Source organism: Pseudopodoces humilis, chromosome 1 (genome assembly GCF_049639895.1).
Source record: "Pseudopodoces humilis isolate 2021_Gansu_Grassland_sample_001 chromosome 1, ASM4963989v1, whole genome shotgun sequence".
In the NCBI taxonomy this organism is placed as follows: Eukaryota; Metazoa; Chordata; class Aves; order Passeriformes; family Paridae; genus Pseudopodoces; species Pseudopodoces humilis.
This window is the reverse complement of record NC_142200.1, coordinates 137,039,942-137,064,760: the sequence shown is the minus strand read 5'-3', so window position 1 is coordinate 137,064,760 and position 24,819 is coordinate 137,039,942. Positions and strand designations below refer to the sequence as shown.

Here is a 24,819-nt window from a genome sequence, read left to right as displayed (position 1 = left end):
TTGTTTTCCTCCCAGGTCAGGAATAGCTTTCAGAATGGTTCTGATTATTTTCTCTGCTGGTCCGGAGCTCTAAAGAAAGCTGAGATTGTGGCTGTTAAGTGTAGAAAGTTCCTCCTTCATTTTACAATATGAATGCTATTGTGGTTTCTCTTGGCTGGGAAATTTCATTTCTATTTCTAATCTCAGCCATGTGTCGGTCAATTCTGATTTAAGTTCCCTTCACCCTCTCCCTGCTGTGCAGCTCTGCATGCCATATTGCAAACATTTTTCAGCATGGGTGGGAGGTAGCACTGTGGTTTGGGCTTTGCTATTGATATCAGGATTTCCCTTTTCCTTTGTTTGAATTTTTTTTTTCCTTTCAAAATAAAATTGATAGTAAACAGGTTTCATTTAGTCCATAGGAGAGGGACAGTGAACATTTAATGCAAATTTGAATAAGAATCACAATTTTCCAACTTTTCTAATTAATTTAATGATATAGTCATCATCTCATGAAATCTTCAGCTTTAACTTTTATTTGGTTTATGCAGAAGAATGGAAGGATAAATTTTGTAGACTCCACTTGTAATTAAAACCCACTCCAGTAAATTAGGGCTGCAGCACTGTGGCTTATTGCCAATGGAGGGAAATTAGGGGATTGTTTGATCCTCAACCAAGAAAATACCGATGTCTTCCAAAAGGACAGATTTACACAAAACATTCAAAAGTCTGACAAGCTGTCAGTTCTCTCCATTCCTTTTAGCACTGTTTTGTCTACCTTCTTTGAGCTGAAGGCTCCTGCCAAGTAAAGATTCATTTCTCGCACATACTTGCCTCTATTAGATTTTCAAGCTGGACAAAAGGACACACTTAGCAATTGCAGGAACTTTTGTCATTTAAAATGCAAGAACATTTGATTTCTGCATTTCTCCCAATCACTCCACTGTTTCTTTTTTTCCTTTGAAAGGAGGCAGTGAAGAAGATATAAACATTCTAACCCAAAGAGAAGGGCAAGGATTATAAAGCTAACATTCAGCTGCCTGTCCACGTGGTGAAGGCAATATAATGTTGACTGTAGATATTGATATTGATTTGTGATCCTAAACAGAAATATTTTACGAATTTCCAATATTTATCCTTAAATAAGCTTGATAGGACTGGTTATTTTCTAAGGGTGAGAGGTTAATTCTGTCACTTTACCAATTTAAGCATCGCTGTCCTTCCTGTTTTTCTGGAGTCATTGGATGTTTCAGTACAAAGACTTGCTCTCCACATCAGGAGCTGAGTCAAGGAAACTTGGTTTTGATACACGATGCTGGTGTATGCTTTTTCAATAAAGACAAACCTAGGGTATGAAATACAACAGCCCTTCTTATGCCTGGGGATGGCTTCTTGAGTTGATATCTGACAAGTGATGCTTGGTCAGGTATATTGTATCACTGGGTATTCCTGTCACCAGAGCTCTCAAGCCATTCAGGGGCATTTCCCTCCTTTGCCTTCCCATCTCCTCCTTAAACTCTGGTGGCATTTCAAACACTGAAGAGCTCTGCTCAGACCGCACTTTGTGTACTTCCAGGCGACTCTAGCAAAGAGGATGGCGTGGGGCCCGCAAACAGCGGTTCTTCAGGGAAACCAACTTTCTGCTGGCGCTCGGGAACCGCAGGAGGGAGCGCGCTGCCCTCCCCAGATGTGTCGCTCCCGGGCAGAGCCCGCCCGTCCCCCCTTCCCGATCCCGCTCCCGATCCCGCTCCCGATCCCACTCCCTCCTCCCCTGCCTCTGCCGCACCGGGAGAGGCCGTCCTGCCCTGTCCGCGGGGCTCGGGCCGTTCAGCAGCCCCGGAGCTCACGGGTGGCTTCTCTTCATCAGATAGGAGATAGGAACTTGGAATGTCGTGGTTTTATCTCCCTGCCACCAGCCGCTGATAGTGGTGCCACCCCCTCAGGATGTGACCCTCCTTTCTGTCTTTCGACAGGGCAAAGGGAAGGAGATAGCAGGTCCTCTTTAGCCATCCAGGTCCCGAGTGTCCCCATTAAACATTTTTTAAATGTATGAATTGGGGTTTTTTTGCATGAATTTCTGAGAATGGTCATGAAACAGTATCTTCCCTTGACCTCAGCTTCCCCAGCTATAACAGCACAGCAGCAGCACGAGCTGGATACATAGCACGTTGTAAAAACGTAATTTCTGAGGTTCTAGGTCTGCTCTTCTCCCTAGAATAAAGGCAGAGATCCTCACTTTTCCCTGTGCTTGCACGGCACGAGGCACTGGAAGCAGCCTTTGGCATCCTCCACCTCTGCACCCGCTCAGCCCTGAGCTCCTTGCTGTTGCCATTACCAGTGACAGCTGTTGCCAAGACAGTTTTACGTACCATCGAGACAATGGCAGTTACCATTTACTGCTTTTTAACCATGTCTGGTATAAAAGGGGCTCTCTGTTGACTGCAAACTGGCAAAAGGTTTCTGGAAAGGTAGTTTAGCTATGGTACAATCCAGTCCATTCCAATAGCTGACCTGTAGAAACACTGAGGCAAAACTGTTCAGAAAACTGTACCCTATGCATTTCTCAGTTGTCTGTATCATAGTACTAAATGAAAGTACCAGAGTTGTTAGAGAAATACACCATTTCTAAAAGAGTACTAACTCTTCTCCTTCATCCACTGGTCAGTCACATACGACTGCAAAACAAAGCTTACTCACTTTGTAGGTTTTAATTTTTTGGTTTTGGCCAATAAAACTTTCCCTGCGGTATTGTTGCCTTTTTTTTTTTTTTTTTTTAAGATCTTGGGTGTTTTGTGTGCTTTGGAAAAGTAATTATTTGACATGACTGATGAAACAGACACACTGGAGAATCAATTAACCTATTGCTATAACAAGAAAAAATAAAATGCACAGAAAACTTCTGTTCCATGTAGATATAAACAGAAGGTAACAGAAATGTCTATATGGGACAATTTACAGTTCTTCAGCAATCAAGGTTAAATTAAAACTTTCAATTAATTGCTACACATCTCAGCTTCACTGGTAAGTGGGAAGATGAGAGTTGATGAAGTTCTTTCAGAACTGTTTTTTATGGGCAGGATTCAGGTGGGGAGGCATCGGGGGTAGAAAATATGTTTTGTAGCTATTTACAAGCCCCTGGATGTTCTAGATGGTGATGAAGCAAGGTGAATATAGTAAGAGTGGTAGGAACAGTTTGTCAACAAGTACTGCTTCACAGCATGCACAAGAGTTAATAAAATAAATTATACACCACATTTTCTTTTCAAGCAAGCTTTAAATAGTCCATATGTAACAGAATTATGTGTTACAGACAAGAAACTCTTGCTGCCAAAACACAGGATGAGTGTTTTTCCCGATCGTTCTTTCCAAATTACAGACGTAGGAAAAAATATTTCAAGAAATTACAAGATTTTAAAAAATAAAATTATTCTAAAACCCAGAAAAGGCCAATAAAATGGACTGGTGAATATATGAACAAGTCATCAAAAGAATGTTAGTACACAGGTACTTACAAAAAACATACAGGAATGTACATAAAGGCTTTTAAGACACAGATACTAAGCAGGCTAATTCAGGATCAAAGGGCAGAATGCATAGGCTTTATTATAAATTCTGTAATTCATGCATTTGTTTGTGCAGATAAAATATATTTAAAGCCATGTATTTAAATGCCATCAAAAAGACACCTGAACTTCTCCCCAGCAACACCTTGTGACTTCAGGGAAGAACCCAGTTTTGCTTATTTTTGTGCACTGGCCTAATCCAAACTCATAATCTGTAAAAGGGAACAAAGTATAAGGAAGCAAGCAGGTATTTTATCTGAGCCACTCGGCAACATTGGGACAAAGATCCAAACCCACGTTTTGGTAATCAGCGTCCCTAGAACGGAATGGCAGCAGCACCAGCCTAGAGAGTTCTCAGTGTGTTTCAGAAAGTGGCTCCAAGAAGAACAATCCAAGGGTTGAGTGGGAAAAATTAGAAATTAACCCTGTAGTTAATAGATAGATTAGATAGATTAGACAGATTAGATAGGTAGATAGATAGATAGATAGATAGATAGATAGATAGATAGATAGATAGATAGATGGCTTTTTTTTCAGAACAAAATAAGGTAGCACTACTGAGTAAGTGGCAATATGGTGTGTGCATTAAGATATACAAGTGAAATCTGCTTGGGGCACCTTCACTCAGAGGAATAAGTCTTCTTAAAATATAATAATAATAATAATAATACTTCTTTATACTTGCCACTTGTTAGCAATTGTTTACATCGTAGAAAAATAGATAGTATTCTGTAACAAGAAATATAGTTACTTTGTTAAAATGGGCTATTTTAAACCAGCTACTATTCTTTCATATAAAGAATTTCTAAACAGCAAAACAAAAATAGGTAATACTGAGTGCAAAACAGCCAGTGGTATACTTTGCATTGGTTTGAAACATAGTTGCCAGCTACTATAATTACATGTTCTGTACACTGTACTACAAAAGTCTTCCATCTTTCAGAAGCTTTTGCATTTTATTTTTCTTCTGTCTAGGTGGCAAGTAAGTATTTAATCCAAGTAAATACAAACTCTGGAAGTCAGACATAATTTCACCATCAGTCTTTGCTACCATTCTTTCACATTCTTCCTCCACACAGTGCATCAGCACTTTCTACTTTTGGCCAAAAATCCCTTAAGTTAAACAAAGTTTAGAATGCAGATACTCAGAAGCTTAGCTTATAATTCACATTCTTTTAAAAATAATTTCACTAATCTCCCAAGTTTACATTTACACCAATGTAACAACTCACTTGATGCATTTCATCATCCTTGCTAAAGACTGAAATAAAGTTCGGATGAAAACTCTTTGCCAGTGGTAGGTATTGTCTTAAACACTACAGAGCCAGATGGTTCCAACGTAGAAGTCAGATTTTTCTGTGGTCTCTGCAACAGTTTCAGACATGAATAGCTAATTCCTAGTGGCAGTGGTAAAGGCATTATCAGTACACCATGAATATCACAAATGGAGACAATTTCCATACATTAAAGAACAAAAACCAAACAAAAAGCACCCAGAAAAAAAAAAATCAGTGAAACATTCTTAGTAGAGCAGAAACTTCTCTATTTTCCTCTTCATTAATCTCACACCTTTTCAACTTTGGTGGGGTCATACGTATCTGGAAAAATACAAGAAAACACTATTAATAATGTATTGTGAAATCTATTCAATATTGCTAGCTGTGGAAATGACACATCTTTTCCCTAGTTTTTATTTAAAAAGAAGAAAAGCTGATAATGGACTTGCTGCATTAAAGATACATATCACATTCCTGACCCAAATTCTGTATTTTTACCAGTATAATTCGGGAACAACTCTGTTCAAATGCATGAAGATAGAATTCAGGAAGGCCTTAGGTAGGTAGGAACAAACACAATGAATGCTAAGTGATTACTTCCAGTTTTCAGGTGCTTTGACAGGAAGAAAAAGAGTAAGATTTGCTCCCCTTGTACTGAACACTAAGGACTAGTAAATGCTTTAAGCATCCTAGCAGGGTGTGTAAGGCTGGCTGAAGGAGTGATTATGCCATGCAGTCATCAGGGTCTTTTCATTTGATTGAAAATCCTTCGTTTCAGATTAATTCAACAGAAAACAGGAAAGCACAGCTGCGTTGCATCACTATGGTTAGTCTGTCTCGCTTCAGTCTGCAAAACCGCAGCTCATGTTTCAGCCTTATTCACTAAAGCACTGGGCTGGCTTACTACCACTCTTCTTCATTTCCAGCCTCCCCCCTGCCAGTTCACAGGACATACCACAGGTTGGTTTTCCTTTTCCCAAATCCTCAAGGACACTCTTCTATCCAATTTTTTAATTTGGTTTATCCCAGTGCTGGCCATGAAGTGAGCAGACATGAGCCTTCACCCTCGTCACGTTGGGACAGGATTGAGATGAAAAGGCTTTGCCCTGTGAGGTCTGCCTGCCCAGTGCCATCGTGCAAACACCTGACTTGCCCTTGGGGTGCACGGTCATGGCGTGTAGGAGCCTGGGCTACCTAGGGAGGAGGCTGCAGGCGCAGAGGGGCCCGGACAGACCGGCACTGCAGCCGTACTGCCGCGTGCTGCTCCTGCTCTTATGCAACCTGAGTATCTGTGCTAACCTTAAACGTCCCTCCCGTAGGCTGTACTCCCACAGCGCTCGCGTTTAAACAGCTGAGCATGAAAATACTTCCACACACAAATACGACACTTTGGAGTAAAACGTTCATCCTCAGGACTTTCGTGCTGATGTGAGTGAATGTCTTCATTCAAACATAAAAAGCATAAAAATCCTCCAGGGAAATTTCTCCCCCTGTGTGCAAGTGTCCATCTGCTACATCCACACTCATGTCAAAGGGGAACTGGCTAAGAAAGGACTTCTGGATTTGGCCCCAGTGGGTGAATTTGTGGTACAGAGTCTTTTATCACTTCTCTAGCCCACCCTCCTCAAGCTGCTAGTCCAGCCAAGACTGGAGTCTGTGCCAGCAACACCTATGATTTCTGCTAAGCCTTTTCTGGTATTTCCAAACAGACACCACACAAATGCAAAAATCAACAGGAATAAAGTTTTTAAGGGCTAGTGTGCTCCAGGATAATGCTGCATCTATTTAACCTTAATGCACTGATGGTATATGAGGATGCCTCTAAAGCGGTAACATTTTTTTGATTGTAAATATTTTGCCATCTAAACTGCTAGAACATAAAATTCTGAAGTGTTCGGTGATAGGTTGACCTAAGAATAAAAATGGATTTGCATTTCAGAGACCCGATTTTCCTAAGGCCAGACACATTCACGTTAACAGAATTCCCCACAAAATTTCAGGTGATCAACTGTTTCAGGGAGTGGCAGGACAGGGGTGGGGAGGAAAGGGGGAAACCAGGCCATAAGACATGGAGCCTCTACATGGCTCAGTATATTCGCTGAAAGCTTACCCATACCCTCAGCACCTAAACCAAGGACAAAAAGGTGCCAGACTGACAGGCCAGGTCAGCCTTTTGAGGGGGACAGACATAGGAGTTCTAGCACTGATGCAGAAATGTTTATTCAACATTTGGTTAAGCTCATTTAAAATGCTCTCTACAGAAACAAAGCCAGATTAGCAGCCTCATGTCTTCAAACAGCAAAGGAGAAAAGGCATCCAATGCATTTGGGAACACTTGGAGATGTTCTCCTAATGGCAGTATTTGCATAGTAAGATGAGCTTCTTGCACTCAGTTTTGGCAGAGCTCTTACTCTGAGATGACTGTTCGTCTGCCAAGCTACATTATACATGTGAAAGCCTGTTTCTGCTAAGGGCTGCAGCCTCTGTGACAGGCCCAGTCTGCAATTATAAGACTAACATCACCCTAACTTGTTCCAAATAAAGTGGCCTTTTAGAATGGAATATTTGCTTTCTGAAAGCAACAAATACAATGGTTTTCCAGGATTAATTTTCATTTGGGCTTTCAATGGTACCAATGAACTTATGTGGAAATTGGTATGAGACCTAACAGAGGAAGGCACAACATTAGGCCTTTTTAGAAACATGAATCTACAGTCCCTCTGTAAGGTGAAGCTTTTGGGGCCATCAACAAATCAGGGTCACTTTGGATGGGAAGAGGCCAGTGGAGGAGCCCACCCCATGTGTGTCACCCTGCAGAACTGGACATGCGCCATGCAGGAAGGGACATTCATGCCATCCAAACATGGGGAGAGCTGTTATGGCTGTGAGGGAACTGCTGCAGTGGGAACACACTGCAGAATACAAGCCTGGCATTGTCAGCAAGAGGGATAAATTTAGACCTAATTTACTGCAGAATAACTCTCCAATAAAATGCACACAATCTGTTTTGATACATCCCTGAAGTCATGTCACCACAACAGTTATTTTCTTCACTCCAGCAGAAACCCCAAGGGAGGAAAGCATATGAAATGCATGTGGGGCATACTAGACCTGATGGGTACAAGAAAGCTGAATCAGTCTGTTTGAAAAATCTGGTCTGGAGAAATACAGTTCAGAGCAGAAAGAGACAAAGATGTGGGATACAGAAAAAGACATGGAGAAAAAGGCTGCAAGGCTGCAGAAGTCAATACTTGGAACTCATACAAGCATTTATTTTCAGTTAGAAATGCATAAATCCAGTTTAAAGTATACTCCGTTGAATTTCAGTTCCTCTGTACTGGAAAACTGTGAACAGATTTATATCAATGAGGTTAAATTAATAACCTGTGCAGATTTCAAGGTAAAGTGTCAACTGTAACAGAAAGGATGGAAAAAGGAAAAAGGATATTAATACTAATTTAACAACTTTCACACTGTATGTTTGCTCAGTCCAATTTATTTAATGGACTAGGCAGGTGGCCTAGGAGATTTATCCCTTTACACAGGTCTATAGCAACAACTGATGTTCAACAAAATGCTAAATGAAAACTGTTTTAGAAAGGGAACAGCTCATGTTACTTTGGGAATGCATATGGACTACACAAGTTTATATGTTTTAGAGAGATCAGAAACACCAAAAAAAAAGGTGTTCACTGAAAAAGTCAACTTTCCATTTGTCCTGGGGTTAACAATTATTCTCAACATCTGATCTGGAAAATATTCATGAGAGAGAGAGAATTTCCAGGCCCCTATATACAACCATTTCCCAGAAGCATCATAGAAGAACATCAGATTTTTATTTTTAGTTTCTTCTGAACTATGATATAGTATGTGTCTACTTAAGTATTGGAGAAGGAAAAAAATTTGCATTCAAGGAGCAGCTGTGATTAAATCACCACATGTTCCCAAACACTGGCATTATAGTGACTGTCTTTGAACTCCACTGTTTTAGCCTGGTCAATCCCTGAGACAATTACACAGAGACAAGACCTTAGGGAGGACTCCATTCTCTGTGAATGAATTTCCATATCATAAGTGAGTTTTACAGTAACTATTCCTAAAATGGGACCAGAGAACACTCATCTTTTCCACAAGGAGAGTAAAGTGGGTGGCTCCCAGATGAGGATAGTACCACCTACAGACTGTTACTATTTGAGCAGCATTACGTGGGCATAAGCAAACTGATCATGCCCATTACATAAGGAACGAGTACCCATCTGGATCTCTCATAACAGGGTCTTACCTAAAGAAAAATCTCTGTCGATCTTCTTGTCCATTCCACCTAAACATCCATTTTCACTTAGAGAGATAACACGCTTGGAAACAGCCCCTGAGCTTGCCAGTTTGCTTCCTCTTTCCTCTGGTACCTTTGACAGCTTCTCCTCATCCACCTCCTCTGCCGAGTCTGCGCTCTTAATGCTCAGACGTCTCATCCGCGACACAGAGTCAACTTCTTTCATTCGCACCAAGCGATCCATGGCAGTCCGGCTGGGTGGAGATGTCAGCTTGCCTTGGAGTGTCTCTATCACTTTTGAGGTGCTCCTCACTCTCTTTTCTGAATGCTGATAAGGAGCTGACTTGCAAACCACGTTTTGGTTCTCACCTTGGCTGGGACTCACAGGTTGTTCAAGAGCTTGCTCAGTTACCAGTGGTTTAGCACCGGCTTCCTGGTGAGTGGCCCAGCATTCATCAGGGTATAAAGATCGTCCTCCTGCTCTGACAAAGAGAGCACTCTCTGTCCAGCCACACTTTCGTCTGCCTTCATACGAATCTTCTTTTTTTCCTTCTTTGTTACTTGCTGTGCTCCCTATCATTGATGACTCAAAGTCCTGAGCACTGTTTGAAGGGCTAGTGCCTGGGTGGGACCCAACATGGTCATCTGGAAGGAGAGACTCCACTGCTATATCTATACCTAAAATTCTTGCAGCTCTTGCCTGCAATGACTCATTCACAGGGATTTCCACTGCATTTCCATCTGAAGAGTGATCAGAGCTGTTAGCACCAAGTTCTGGGGCCACATCAAGTCCCACTGACCTCAAATCTGGCTCAGAGCACCCTTGGTTCCTCTTTGTTAGTGACAAGCGTACTGCTGACCCTCTCTCTAATACCCTATCATTTGTGGGAGTTGCACCTTTGCTCAGTTTAACAAAGTCTAGGTAATTTTGGTCTTCGCTCATCTCCTGCAAGAGAGGGTTATTGAAAGGATTACTGTGAAATGAATTACTTGGGCTACTGGACAAAACTCTTTTGATAGGGCCCACATGAACTGGCGGTTTGCTTGTTCTGCTCTTGGCTTCCCCTATCCCCACCTCTGTTATCAGACTTACATCTGCTGGCCTGACTCCTTCACTGCTCCCTCCTGGCTTTGAGAAGCCTTGAGAGCCAACGCATCTTGGCTCGCCACCATGTTCTGTCCCCATGCTCCAACTTTCAGACTTACTTTTAACCCTTCCTGACCTAAATACAGGCACCTCTGGCACAACCATTTCTGCTTTCCCACCATGTTTTGGCTCCTGGCTTGATTTCTCATTTCTGGACTCCCTCCTCTGCATAAAGGCACCTGCCTGCAGAGGAGCTGTAGCACTTTCCAAATCTTCTTCACTGCTTGTGTTCTCCTCCTGCCCTTGCAGCTCCTTGTTAAAACTTTCTAGCTCACTTATTGCATCCCAGGGACGGCGACTTACAGGTTTCAAAAGGAACTGCCCAAATGGTTCTTTATTGTTGCAGGGAGCACCTGGTTCTCCCTTAACTACATCTCCCTTGGAAAGGCCATTTTCCCTCTCTTGGACAGGCACAGGCAGGCTCTGGTGGGCTTTTGGGGAGGGAGACTGAAGGACTGAGGTGGCAGTCCTGGAAAATGCACTGTTGCTAGACTGGCTGAGGTGTGTCTGGCCCTTCATACTGTAACCACTCTGCCTACAGCCTCTCTCATCAGAAGGTGATCCTGTCTGGTTTGCCCCCATTGTGGATGCTGTACGTCCCGGGAACTCTGGAGATAGCACTTTGCTACTATCAGGCTTCCCAGGCTTTGTACCATGGAAAAATTGTGGGCTCTCAGGTTCTTCAGAGAAACTGGTCTGTGTCTGCTGGTCTTTGTACTGATCACCTGGCCAGGAGCCAGAATATTTGAGCTCTCTGTGTTTTGTAGGCTGAATAAATCTGAGGTCATTCATTTGTTTGAACTCTTCTGGTCTCCACAGCTCTTGTTTTTGTAACTCATTTTTATTGGTCATGCTTCCTGTAAGCGCTTGTAACTCCAAGTCTGTTGAAGACATACTCAAGAGACTTTGTTCTTGCAAAGCCCCATTGTTATCAAACCTATTCTTATCAGGGCTCTGAGTTATGTTGTTGTTCCTATCTGTATCTGGCAGATTGGATTCTGATTTAACTGGGATGGAGACCAAACAAAATATAGTTTCATTCATTTTTTTCTTTGAACTCTTTTTGCTCTGCATCCCAGTTCCAGGTTCAAACTTTTTCACTTTTGTAACAGTCTCACAGGTGTTGTCCATATGTGAATTTCTTACAGAAAGTTTGCCTTTCGTGTACTCTGTGCTGGCTTCATTACGGGGGCTGTGATTACCTGCTCTACAATTGTCTCTTTGGTCCGGCAAGGCACAATTTTCCTGGTCTCGGATGGATGGTGCCAACCATATGTTGCTATGGGTGGAGCTGTTGGAAGTTCTTTCTCCCTTTGCTGAACTGGACAAGTTTGATGCATTCACAAAGGCACTGTTGTACTGTACTTCAAGATTTCTCTCTTGCAAAGCACCAGAACTGGGACTACGTGCATTTTCAGTGTGGTTAGAGTTGCCCTGCAGACCTTCCAGTGGTGCAATTTTAATATGTCGTATCCGAGGATCATCAAAGGGAATATATTGAATAGAACGCAGGTGGTCAGCAGGGTGCCTTGCTTGGCTTTGCTTCCCATGAGGAAAATGGTTGTCTTTGCAAGGGTCACCCCCCACTTCAAAAGCATTCATGGCTGGTCGTTGGCAGGGGACAACCCGCTCTGCAGGACCCTGTGGATCACTGCTGGCGCACGTGTTGGTGTTAGGCACTTCACTGGGGGAACGTGGGGTCACGTGTTGGTGAGGTGGGGATTTGTAAGAAGGAGGAGGTACGTACACTGGAGGCTCCAAACCAGAGTCTGGAATGCCAGAATCTTGCCTTGGCTCATTGACTTTGGCTAAGTAGGAGATAGGTTCCTCTTTCTGGTAGTGGTCCTGGAAACCTTCAGTTTCTGCAGGTGCCCTAGTCTGCCGCTGCAGTTCATAGGATGGAGGCTTGAGAGGTCTCCCATACTTGGGCTTCACCAGTGGAAGGAAATGGCCTCCTGCTCCATGGTGCTTGGCTGGTTCCACACTCAGTCTGTTTGGGGCATAGGAGGGGGTTTTAGTGACGCTCAGCGAGTTGTTACTGTTGGTCAGGGAGGGCATTTCCACGCACCTCATGCTCTCAGGTGAAAGGACCCTTGGCAATGACTGCGATTTCCCCCTGCTCTGGGTGCTGAGTACATTGTCTCCCAGGGTCAGCGAATACAACTCTTGAAGCAGCTTCTCCCTGTCACCCTCGGACATTTGCCTCCCTACCTTTTTTGGCTGATTCCAGCTTTCTACTTCCAGACTTCGCCATTTGCAGTCGCTGGGCACTTCACAGCTTTCCTGCAAGCCGCTTCTTCTGACATACCCTGCACCCATCCCCACCTTCAGCTGATTCTCCTTGGGGTGCCGGGGTGCCCTTGGGGCTGCAGCCAGGCCTTTCATCTCCACACTGGCCTTCTGGGAATAGCCCAGTAGCACACTGAAGTCCTGTCCTCGTCTTCTCCAGTAGGCAAGATCTTTATCAGTCTTGGGCTGGGAAGACCATGCTAAATGAGGCCTGTCATAAACCCTGGAAAAAAAAAAGCAGTGTCAGAGGCAGTGCACAGGTGCCTGTTCTTTCTACCATTGGTAAGCCCATTAGGAGGTCAAATGATGAGTTATGCCAAAGGAGTTTTGTGTAATCTATTTGCAACTAGATGACAATTTTAATGAGAGGCTTTAAAAGTCAGTCAGTTAACATGGGTAAAGAAAGGGACAGAAGCTCTTTTGACATGTTAGCTATGCAAAGATGTTAGTGACACAAATGCACATAGTTACCTGCTGTGCAAACATGCACAGCCCTCGTTGATGGACTTTAGAAAATTCCCTGCCCATAGCGGGGGGCTTGGAACTAGATGATCTTGAAGGTCCCTTCCAGCTCCGATCAGCCTCTGATTCTAAGATGCCATTCTAAAACCAGAAGTGACTGCCTTGAATTACTTCTGTATCCTGCTAAATCAAAATCTATAGATGTCAAGGAGACTACTGCAGTATTCAAGTTTAATAGGATTCCAAGAAGCAGAGGTAGGGAGAACAGGTAGATGTCTATATCGTAAGATTTCATAAGATATGTCTGTAAGAAACATGATTTGCATTCTGATAAAAGTGCTTAAATAAAACATGTCAGTTCCAGAATTGATTCTTGTTCTTTCTGAGGGAACAAATTTCTTCAGGGTGCTTTGGATTAAATGACATATGTCACAACAATGGTGATGTATCAACACATCTCTGAATAAAATGGAACCAATATTTATAACATAAAATACCTCAAAAGAAGTATAAAATTCTTAAATAAAAGAATCTATTAGTGAAATATGAAAGACATTAGACATTGCAGATGAGAAATTCAGAACACAGATTTACATGAACAGAATAGGTTCTTTGTCTATTCTGAACTCACTGTAAACTGTTTTATACATTCCTGCAGAACAAAATTGGTACCTTCTATATAAATAATTAATTTTCTACTTGAATTGCATTCTGCTATTCTTGTACCTAAGGTGTCCAACAATATAACTGCCTTTACACTATGTGACTGCCACCAGCATAAGACTGGAAAGAAAAATCAAAATTGACAGAAATAGGACAAGTATGTAGATAGAACCCAAGGATTTCTTTCTCTTCCCTCCACCCCAAGGTATATAAACAGTGTCATCTGGCTCTTTTTTACCAAAACAATGATCTATTTAAATGGGAGTTTGTCAGCACATAATACTAGTCAAAATTCAGAATGAAAATTAAGCCATCCAGATCCACAGCAATTTTCTTTTATGTATATTACCTTCATCCTATGAGTCTAAAAGTTTAAAAACTAGACTGGGATAAGAACCATCTTGATCATATAAATTCAATTGGATTAAGATGGAACTTCTGAACAAAATGTTCTGCCTCTGAAGCGTGAAATACAGTTTGATTGCTGAATCCCAAGAATGAACACATATCTTCATTAATCAATGAAATAGGACACCTCCTATATCAGAATCTGCTTGTAGTAACAACCAACACTTCCATGTGGAAACATACAGCTGAACAAATGCTATCTTCTACCTTTTCATCTCATCCCCATACTACTGTGGCACCATTTGTAACTGTGTTTACAAAATGAGGTGAGAAACAGGATCGAGCAGGAGTGAGCAGGAAAGGGACAGGCTGCTCTTTCTGATTGATTTTATCCATCATTGTAAAAGGGTCTACAGAAATTGCAGGAAATACAGTCATAGATTCCAAGATCAGAAGAGACCATTACAATTATTTAGTTTGACATCTTGCTCAGCACAGGCCATCAGACTTCTTTGAGATGATTCCTGCTTAAGTGGTAGCATCTCTTAGAAAAGCACCTAAAAATTCTGATTTTTAAGTTTCCAGTGATGTTGCAAAGATTAATTCACCATTAAAATATCCCACAAAGTAACCCAAAATTCTTCTCAACAAAAAGAGAGCTCCTCCATTTATTAAAAGCTGTTTAAAAGGTTAAATTTATTTTAAAGGTTAATAACTAGGCTCCAGTAATGAACTTCAGAACGTGATACAATCCATCATGTAACCTGTACTATGTCATCAATGCAACAAGGGGGTAAAAAAGACACTTAAAAGGAGGCATTTAAAGCATTTTAAACCTAATCCTAAGATCTACTCAGATCTACTCATAGGACAGACAGTATTTGTCTCTAAGTCCTGGCTAAGGCACTCAAAGTGGCTACACAGCCAAGCCTCTATCAGGGACCCTGTAAATTTCTGAAGATGACACTGCACCGTGCAGTGGGAAGAGGATGCTCCAAGGACCCTCCAGTACAACTCTATCCTGAAGTTTCCTCTGCTCTTGGTGATGGAGAGCAGCTCCTGCACACCTGCATGCAGCACATCAGGCTGGCAGGCAAGCAGGCAGGAGGCAGTGGGGCAGCACAGCACAACCACACTGCTTGTGGCTGCAACTGCAGCAGAGAGTGCCTCTTTCCAGGACATTTGGCACTTCTGGGTTTGCAGTCAAGGAACTGGTGGAAGGGGAAACTTCCAAGAGCCACTCCAAATTTAAAATGCTTCACTGGAGCCTCAGCACTGCTAGATCTCTGAATGATGACCACGAGTCACGGTGCAGTCTTTTGTGCCCATGACATATCACCAAAGAGAAGATTTCACAGCCCCTCTGTGCAGCACTTCATCTCTGACTATGCCACTACACAATTCTGTGCCTCTCTGCCATGTGCTGGTGCTGATGCACAAAGAAATGCACACCTGGACACAGAAGCTTACAAGTGCCTGACAGCTGGGAGGAGGATGGAGCCAAGGATGGAGCAGTCCCATGGGACCAACTGTGGAGATTTAAGTTCCAGGGGCAGAGTGGTCCCAAGGGATCAAGGAGGTGCATTTTAACATTATGAACTCTTTTTGAACAGGCTTGCTTATAACGAGTATCACAGTTCCTCTCAAAAAGTGATTCAAATTGGTTCTATATAAAGTTAATTTAATTAAAATGGTTTTAAACCCCCAAAACTAGCTTTCTGTGAGTTTTAGGCCTTTACAAGAAATGAGGCTGTCCATCTACCCTGCACTGGCTGCATGACCACATTTCACTGAGCTGTCTTGCTCAGGGCCATGGGTTGAAGCTCCCATTTCCCCTAGGGTGACACTGGACCAGCAGGACCTCACATGATGCAGATAATGGGACCAAAAGTGAAGGAGTGTGGAACAGGCATCGAAGTCCAAACCCTGCAGAATTAGGCCACTGCAGGGCTATGTAGGGAATGTTGCTGGCTGCCAGCATGCAAGTGGAAGGTGTTGGGCATTCAGTAGCTCATCTTGCATGAACTGTAGACACTGGTGCAGGCTTTGTGCCCCACAAAGGGCACTATTAAAGAGCAAGGTGGAAAAGTTTTCAGAGGGCTATTCTGGACACTGACTGCTTCTGTTCTATTTTGAGATCCTATCCTCACATATACTCTTCTGAGACCCAGCATTGGAAAACACCAGTATACTCTTTCAATTGTTCCTGCAGGTGATCTCATTTATGATGATATCTATTTATCCCTATATTTGCTAGCTACTAACATAGTTCCTCCCACACAAACAACTAAGCAAAGTGCCTCTTCTCTCCACTTAGAACAAAATCAGGAGGGAGTTATCCTGTGAAGAGAGAACTCTCATCTATACCCATAGGATCAGCTTTCTCATTTTCTTTGACTTGTCTCATCTTCCAAATCTTTACTGTGTGGCCTCTGAATGCTCAGTTAAGCAAGGACAGCCCTCCCACCATCTGCTCCCTCACACTTTGCCTCAAGAACAACAGGATGGAGCCAAACACCGCTTCCCCACTCCACGGGGCATCACTCTCCCCTCAAAAAAAGCAGGAGCAATGGCTATGAAGCCTCCATCCATAGCACCCTTGCCATCACAAAAACACCACCAGCCTTGCAAATTTGCCTCCAGAGGCAGCCAGGAGGCTGGCAACATCACTCACTTCCACGGTGTATGGGAAGTTCTATCAGTTCTACATCAGGTGTAGATAATTCCCTGGACAAGGAGCCTAAGCCATGCTCTGAGTTGCTGTGGAACTGTCACCACCTATGGAAGACACACATGGACCGTTCAGGCCCTCTCCTGCTCTGTGCTGACTGGGAAAGCAGTGCCAGGAAATGGTGGCAGGAAGCCTGTGATGCCCAGAGAGTTTCTTGCACTTGTAGTATCTTGTGGTCATCTCCTCTTTGGGCCCAAATTGTCCCCAGGTCTCTGAAGTGTGCAGTACTTTCCCAGCCTGGGAACCAGAAGCTGATTTCCCATAGCAGTCCAGATACCAAGCAGCGATATCAAAATGCCTGCTGGGGGTCACCACTGCTGTCACAGGCCCAAGGACTCCCAAGTGGGCCATCACAGGTATCTTCTCTTCTGATTCAGAGCAGCTCACGAGCACACGGCAGCCTTGTGACTTGGGAGCGGATCTGGAGGGGGACTGTCACTGAGGCTCAGCAGCTGACACCAGGTGCTGCAGCCCTGCAGCTGTGGCTTCCCCAGATCCAGCCTGGAGAGCTCCCTCCTCCCTTCCTGGACCAGCTGGGCCACTGTGTCACGCTCCACACTGGAGGCACTCCACACTCCGGGCGTGGCAAGGAAGGGATGATACAAAGGTTTTCCCAGCTGCTAGTGCCTTGTGAGAATTCCCAGTAGGCACGCTGGGAATCAGAGTTTGCTGAAACAGTAATAGCAAGAAAATATTTCTATTTTTATGAAAGTGTGACAAAGCCATTTCCAGGGTTGTGTTCCGTATTTTATGTGGAAAAGCCACTTTTTAAAACCAGGATATAATATTTAACTATGCTGTAGACTGGCAGATCCCACCTCTTGCACTTAGAAAGAGATCATTAAACTGTTAGAGAGCATTATTTGGTATTTAGCCAAGGCCAGCAATTACAGATCTCTCTGCCATATCCAAGATGTGGGGCAGATGTGTGAGCCCTTGCAGATGCACTCAGAGGAATGGGAAGCAATGAGACAGCCACCCTCCTAAATCCCTGTGCATCCACACAGGCTCTGATTAACAAGGTGCAGGAGCAGCAGTGCTGTGGTAGCTTCCAGATCTTCACAAAAGTACCTCTCCACACTGTAAACTCAGCACCAGCTTCCTCAGCACCACTGCACAGTCTCTTCCCCTGCTTCAAAACCTTTTTCCCTTTCATTCTTTTTCAGTATCTTTCCTCACTTTTTTTGCTGTCCAGTTTACTTCATCCAAAACACACCAGAAAGGATCCTCCCAATTACCTTTACATCTGTGTTCTGTCCTTCCTTCTCTAGAATGGACGGTTCCACCTGGAGACCTTCACCAGGACTCGCTGCCCTGTCCTATGACTGCTTTAGAGGGCTCACATTTCTTCCTGCCCATTATCCTAACTGACAACCAGCAGCCATTTCTGCTCCAGGCAAACAGACTTGCAAGGGGAAAAGATGTGAAGGGAAAGAGCAGATGAGCCCAAGAGTAAGGGGACACATGGCTTTGCCACATGTTACTGAAGGTCTTTGTAAGAGGACAAACTCCCAAGGTGACAATGTTTTGCCCTGCTTTCAGTTTCAAGCCCACTCAGCAGGAGGAAGGGGCTTTTCCTTGCAAACTATCGTCATACTTGGGCTGGCTTCCAGTTCTGCTCAAGCCCCTTTCCTTTGTTCATCTGCAGCACTCAAATAGCTGCAGAACAATGGCCGAGCGTCGGTGTGTACACACAGCTCTTCCTGCCAGCCGGCCCCAGCCCCGGTGTGCACGTACTCGGTGTTGAGCAAGCCATGGTTGTACAAGCACATTTTATGGAGTGACAACAGCTTCAACTGGCTTGGAGCTGTTTTAAAAAAGAAGTGCGCAGGCAGCTTCTCATGCTTACTTCACAGGAGCAGCCTTAGGAGAACAAGCAAGTCCTCAGTGCACGTTGGAGCACCCACCAAGGGCTGCAAGTGGCTGAATCCACAGTAAAACCTGGGTGTGTAAGTGGCAGAAGAAGTTAGGTGAAATTTTAAAACTGAAGAAAGGGAAGACTTTTTCCCCATTTTTTTCCCCTGTTCTAGAACTAAGCTTTCCTAAGTCCATCAGAAAGGTCTTTATCATACAGACCACATTAGTAAAACATTTTCCCACACTCAGCCACTTCCCATTATCCCAGTATTCCCAAAGGCCTTTCTGTATAAGGTGAATGGATGTGTCACTGGATGTGGGATGTTTCCACTGAGTGGAAAAGGTTACCAGGATGGGAGAAGGATCACAGAAAGATGGTGTTAAGGGTTAGAGTCATGATTAGTTATCTGTCAAGACCAAAAGAAAGAGAAAGCAAAGCCATGGCATGATGCTGAAACTTACCCCCCTTCTGAAGTATGAAAAGTGGACAAACCCTGAAGGTCATGGTGGTAACCAGGACCTGCTTGCCTCCCTTGGCTCCCATGGCTGCTTTCAGTGCTGCTCGAGCTGGTTTTCACCAGAGGTTTCTTGCTGTTGGCCCCAGCTCTGGATTCTGCTTCAATCCCATTCAGTGCTGTTCTCTGAGCAGATCTGTTCCCTGTGATTTCATGTCTGTATCCATCACATCTCTTCTCATATGAAACAGGGGGATTTTTCGACAATTTGTATCCATGAGAAATCAGGAGGTCTTCAACACTGAACATGTTGTGCTGGTTTCATTCACAGCTGTGCCATCAGAAAGCTCTTTCCAGCTGGACCCATCACTACAAAACAACCAAAAACAAGCAGAAGGCAACTTTAGACAAGGAAAGATACCTTTGATGAGCCAATAGGCTACTGAAGCTAAAGGTGTCATCTTCTGTACTCAGTTTTTCACCCTCTTAATAAAATAGATGAAGCAAAGTGCATGCAGATGCTGATGAATCATATGCTGTCCTTCCCTAGACAATACACCTCCCTGCACTCAGCCAAGTAGCAGATGCTGTGCTGCTGCTGCTGACTCAGTCCCTTTCACTCAAGAATTCACTGGTGATTGCAGCTTTCAGATTTCACTAATGTGATCTCAAAATAAAAACTTTGCACTGGAGGTAAACCCACAACTTGAGCAGGCATTTCCTTAGAAAACTATTTTTCTCCAGTCACGGAAAGGTGTGCTCTGTATTATGTTTTAAGTTGCTGCAGGAGGAGAGGGTGGATTACAGAGCAGTAAGCCTCTCCCTACAGCTCTGCATATTCTAATTTTAAAAGAAATGTTCACATAAACAAGGACAAACCACGCATAAGAACAAAAACGAATTATGCAACCACATGAGAAACCCAGGTAATATCAGGCAATGCCCCGGCTAAACAGTCCTCTTTACAGTTTACTTTCTTGTCTCCCTGCACTGGCCTGCTGCAATCCACTGCTAGAATAACACAAAACCTAAGATTCCAAGTGTGCTGTCTTTACAGCACACTTGCATTGTGTAACATGACTTGAAACAACATGTGATGCCCATGTGCATTGTATCTCAAGGATCTGCAAGCCACAGGATGGTCAGGATTTTTCTTCCCTAGTGACAGCCCTCAATTTTGCACTGACTAGAGCAAAGATCTAGCAAACTGAATTAGTTGGCTGAAAACAGTCTCTATTGTCTATACCACTCTCACAGCTTAATATGGCAATTACAGAATACCTATTCTTCCAGAGTTTTAAAATGTGTGGAAGGTAATGTTCTGTTCTTAAGATTGTACAAAACAATGGACCCATCCTGATACATTCCTCCTGTTTGAATTGTGCTACCAAAAGAAAGAAATTTTAAAAAGGTGGATAAAAAGGTAAAATATGCAGAAATGGATTCATGTAAAATATAAACCACAAGATTATTTTCCCTGCATGAACAGTTCATTTAACACATCTAGTGAGTACTGCATGTCCTTAGTAGTAGCCAGGTCCACCTGAGGATCATGAGCCATGCACTCCCAGCTGCTTAAAAGGAAACTGTCTCTGCAAAGATCATGACACAAAAGTGCATTTTATACACTTGTCTCTAATGCTTTTCTTGGGCATGAAGAAAGGAAGAAGTCTGTTCACAAGGATTTACTTGAAATGGAGCAACTATTGAGATGGCTGTTGTATGTTTATTAAGTCTCTCATACTACATATATACAGAAGTGGATGGGTTGGCATGCTATATAAACCAGTTTCTGTACTGCAGCACTCTGTGTTATGGCCACTTTTTGCCTATCCAGTGCCTCATCCATTTTCTGTCCTGCCTTGACTCCTGGTTGCTGTGCCAGCTGTGGATCCAGTTTGGCCAGCTGCTCTGGGCCTGCCTGGTGTGCAGCTCCTGAGCACTCAGGGACCCTCTGGCTGCCTCTGTGCTGTGCTGCCCACGGTGGCCATGGCACTCATGCAAGGAGAGCTCACAGTGTAGAAAAACAGGCACAATTTTTATACACAGCCACAATTTAACCTGAAACACTGCAAAAGTGGTTTTCCAGCCTGAGAGCCTCCTGAACCTAAACCGGTTTGTCCCCAGAGCTTAATGAATCTCCTCCTTTTTCACACATGTAACACTACACACCCTTTAAAAACAGAGAAATAAAGCTCTGTGCTGAAGATATTAGCCCCAGCTAGAACAGAACTCCAAATTCCCAGTAAGAGCTCTGAGTAGGTGAGCCAGCAGTAAGTACAAGCAGGCAGAAAGCAGGGAGGAGTGGGACCCTTCCCTCATGGAAGGAAGGGAAGGCTTTGTGGGTTATTTTTGAATGCTGACCTAAAAAGCTGATTTTCCATCCACCCCCTGCCCAGACTGTGCAAGGAGCCAGGTATCAGCAGAGCAAAGGGAACAGCTGGCTGCTAGAGCTGTTCAGCTTCTAACAGGAGAAAGATCCAATGTGACTACCATAAACAGCAGAAAGCCCATCCAAGCGCTCACAGGTGCAAGGAAGAAATGTGCTTTTCCTGCTATTATAGAGCTGGCTCGGAGAAGAGTTTAACCCCCTCCCTGCCACCTACTGCAGCCATCAGAGAGGCAAAGGTGCGTGGGTGAGAAACCTCCAGCCCATGGGAGGTTACTCTGATCCTTCTTTTGGCACCAGTGGTGAGGAGAAACAAGCAGAAGTGTGCCATGAGGAACTGGTATGACTGTCTCTTCCTGCTCTGCAAACTCACCATGTGTAGAAGGGGAAGCCCCATGGTGTTATGTGTGATGGGGGACCCATCTGGGAGAAGGATTCTATCGCTATGCCCATCACAACACTGCAATGGGACCAGCCAAGGAGGAGAATCCTGCTCCATGCTCACGGCACAAGCTCCAAGGAGCCTGTAGCTGTGGTGGCAGGTGGCCACTAGTTGGGACACTGTTGGAACACAGCCTCAAAGGGCTGTGCAGAAGTAATGAGGAAGTAGCATCTCCTGCACTGGACCTGACCAAGGACAGGGAAGCCGGAAGTCCTGCTTGATCAAAGCTTGCAGGACATCAACCATGTCAGGACCCATCATCTGCAAGGATGCTGGCCAGCTTTCTGAATCCGGCTAGAGTTCTGGGACACTCACCCCACCCTCCCTGAGATAAATAAACCTAAAAAATAAAATCAAAGTAATTGGATTGGCAGAAGTAACAAAACCATTGCTGCAGTATTGCCATGTAAATAATCTGTCAGACTGGACCTCAGAGTAAAGGCTGTGCAGAGCTTCTAATTTGAGGGAAGATCAACAACACTGCAAAACAGTTTGTTTTTCCAGCCCTCATTTGTTTTGTTTGCCAATGACATCAGTGCTTTCTGATAGGATTTGCTTCCTGAGGATGCCTGCTATCTTGCCAGTGTTTCCGACTTGTCCCCAACAGCCAGTACAGCTCTGCATTACATTGGAAACAGGGGCCAAGCTTTTCTCTGGAAACTTCTCAACAGCACTCTGAGATGCAAAGAAACAAGCGTGAACAGCGGAAATCAGCATCAGCCCCCATGTAGACAGACACAATGGAGACCCACAGCCTGAGCAAGCGGGACACAATGGGATCACCAGATGGAAACGTCATCAGAGCACCTCACCTTGGGGTGCTCTGTCCATGAGCACGAATCTCACCTCCGGCCTGAGAAAAGCCCAAAGCACTCCTGAAAAACACCCTGAAGAAACGGGGTGCTAGTTTCCTCTGAGCTGCTTCTGGAACTCATTCTCAATGGGGGAAACACTTGTTTTCTATTTATGATCTGTCTGTCTGTAGTTTTTTTTTCAGTGGCAGGGGTTCCCAAGCCTTATTATTTTGGGGGGGGAGTGGGGATTGGGTAGCACCACCATCTGTATGATCACCAGTACCAGTGATGATGGATGCTAACACTTGCACCAATGGCAGAAGCAGGTCCTACCTCCATGCTCTGAAGTTACTTGCATGGCATTGAATGCTCCCTTCATGGTGCTCTGAGCAGCCACTTGGCAGGCTCCTTTCTTTAGCCCGAGCTCCAGAGAGTATCCTGGCACAGCAGCCACAGATTGGGTGGGAGACCAGATGTGACAGAGGATTTGGTTCTGGCTGCCCTCTGTAATATCTCTCCTGCCCTCCACTACTTGAAATGTAGGGGAAGGTGGTAACCCTTTAACTGGCTGAATTCAACACATGAAGTCCTTCTTGGGCATGATTTTCCCTGCCCATCTCCGCAGAACTATTTATAACAATAATGTAAATGATTTTGTACAACTTTCAAGAAAAGAAAACATTGAAGGAACATGATTCATAGTGCAAAAGGAAGCATACAACATCAAGAATTGCCAAAATCAAGGCACCCTGCATAGACACAAATTTTGCTGTGGTCTCTAATTACATGACTTAAGGCTATTGAATTCTGCAGGACTCTGGCCTCGATTAGTGTGCAGGCTAGGTGATGGTAATTCCTCCTGGGCTGTCTCTACAGCAGCTATTCAAACACTGTTTGGAAGATGTAGTTACTAACAGGCATCTGAATTACGAAGTGTATTATCTAGATGGGTCACACATTAAAGTAGCTTATCTTCACTCACGTCTGGGTGACATTATTCCCATTTCATATCAGACATGTGCCAGACAGAGCATTTATGCAGATAGACTAAAGTGAAAACAACCCTCTCCACTCTAGACACCCAGTATGAAGTGCTTACAACCTGATTTTTTGAAGGACTCAGCTTTAAAAGTGAACTAGGTATATTCAAAGCAACTGCTGTAAGAACCTACTGCCTCTGCACATGAACCTAAGTGTGGCAAATAGCTGTCCACACAATGAAGACATGGGATGAGCCAAAAAAGCTGGTTGCAGTGATTTGTGTACTGTGCTTTCCTTCATCCTTCTGTCCAGCTAATCCAACACCAACACTTGTCCAGGAAGCCACATATCCCCCCACCCCTATTAACTCCTCACCATCATGCAGCCCAGTGCCTTCATTTCCTCCTTCCCACACTCACCCAATCCTTCTTGCTGTCCTCCCTCTCTCCTCCAGGATCCCTTCGCTGCCTTCCTCTCTCCCGGTCCCACCAGTTGAGCCACTCTTCCCACAGAGCCCACTACTGTGGCAGTCAGCCCATCCTTCCTCCTGCACCCCTCAGTGCTTCTGCTGGCCAGTCCTCAGTTTGCATCCATCACCCCAATTTCTTTGTTCTCCTGATGAACATTTCCTGTCCTGTCTACACTTCTGTGCCTGCTCTCTGCTCCCAGATTTGAGACCCATCTCACCTATACCTGGAAGAAGCTGTCATTACAGGGATGATCCCACTCCAGCAGCACAGCCCTGGGCCAGGGCTACAGAGGGCTGTGCTCTGCTGGCACATCCCTTGGAGCAGCGAGGGCATGAGCACAGGGCTGGGTCACCAGTGGGCTGCTCAGCACCAGAGCCTTTCACCAGAGGGGTGTGCTGATGGATGGGGAGAAAAGTCTCCAGAAAATGGAATAACTCAAAACAGAGATGAGTCTGCTAAGAACACACACAGATGCCTCCAAGCCTTGTCACCATAGATCCAGCTCCTGAACATGATGGCAGCTCTCAATCAAAAAACCGAAGGATTTATTTTCTTTCCCCTTTCTAATATGGGAAAAATAACATTCCTTCTCTCCTCCCCTCTAGTTCTTCTTGGAAATGCTTGAATTGGTTTAGCTGACAATATTAAAATAAACCTAGCCTGAGAGACAGACACAACCTGAAAGTCTCAGATCAAGTG

The 24,819-nt window shown here is 44.1% G+C and overlaps 1 protein-coding gene across 1 annotated transcript in view; it reads right to left on the bottom strand.

Moving 5' to 3' along the window:
• Positions 1–3,549: 3,549 nt before the first annotated feature.
• JCAD (junctional cadherin 5 associated) overlaps positions 3,550–24,819 on the bottom strand; it is a 60,441-nt gene continuing 39,171 nt past the window's right edge. The window contains exons 2-4 of the mRNA XM_014248630.2: positions 19,052–19,413; positions 9,102–12,751; positions 3,550–5,140 (exon numbers count right to left, since the gene is read on the bottom strand). Coding sequence (XP_014104105.2) covers positions 5,106–5,140; positions 9,102–12,751; positions 19,052–19,353 — 3,987 coding nt within the window. The 5' untranslated portion in view covers positions 19,354–19,413 and the 3' untranslated portion in view covers positions 3,550–5,105. The remainder of the gene's footprint in view (positions 5,141–9,101; positions 12,752–19,051; positions 19,414–24,819) is intronic.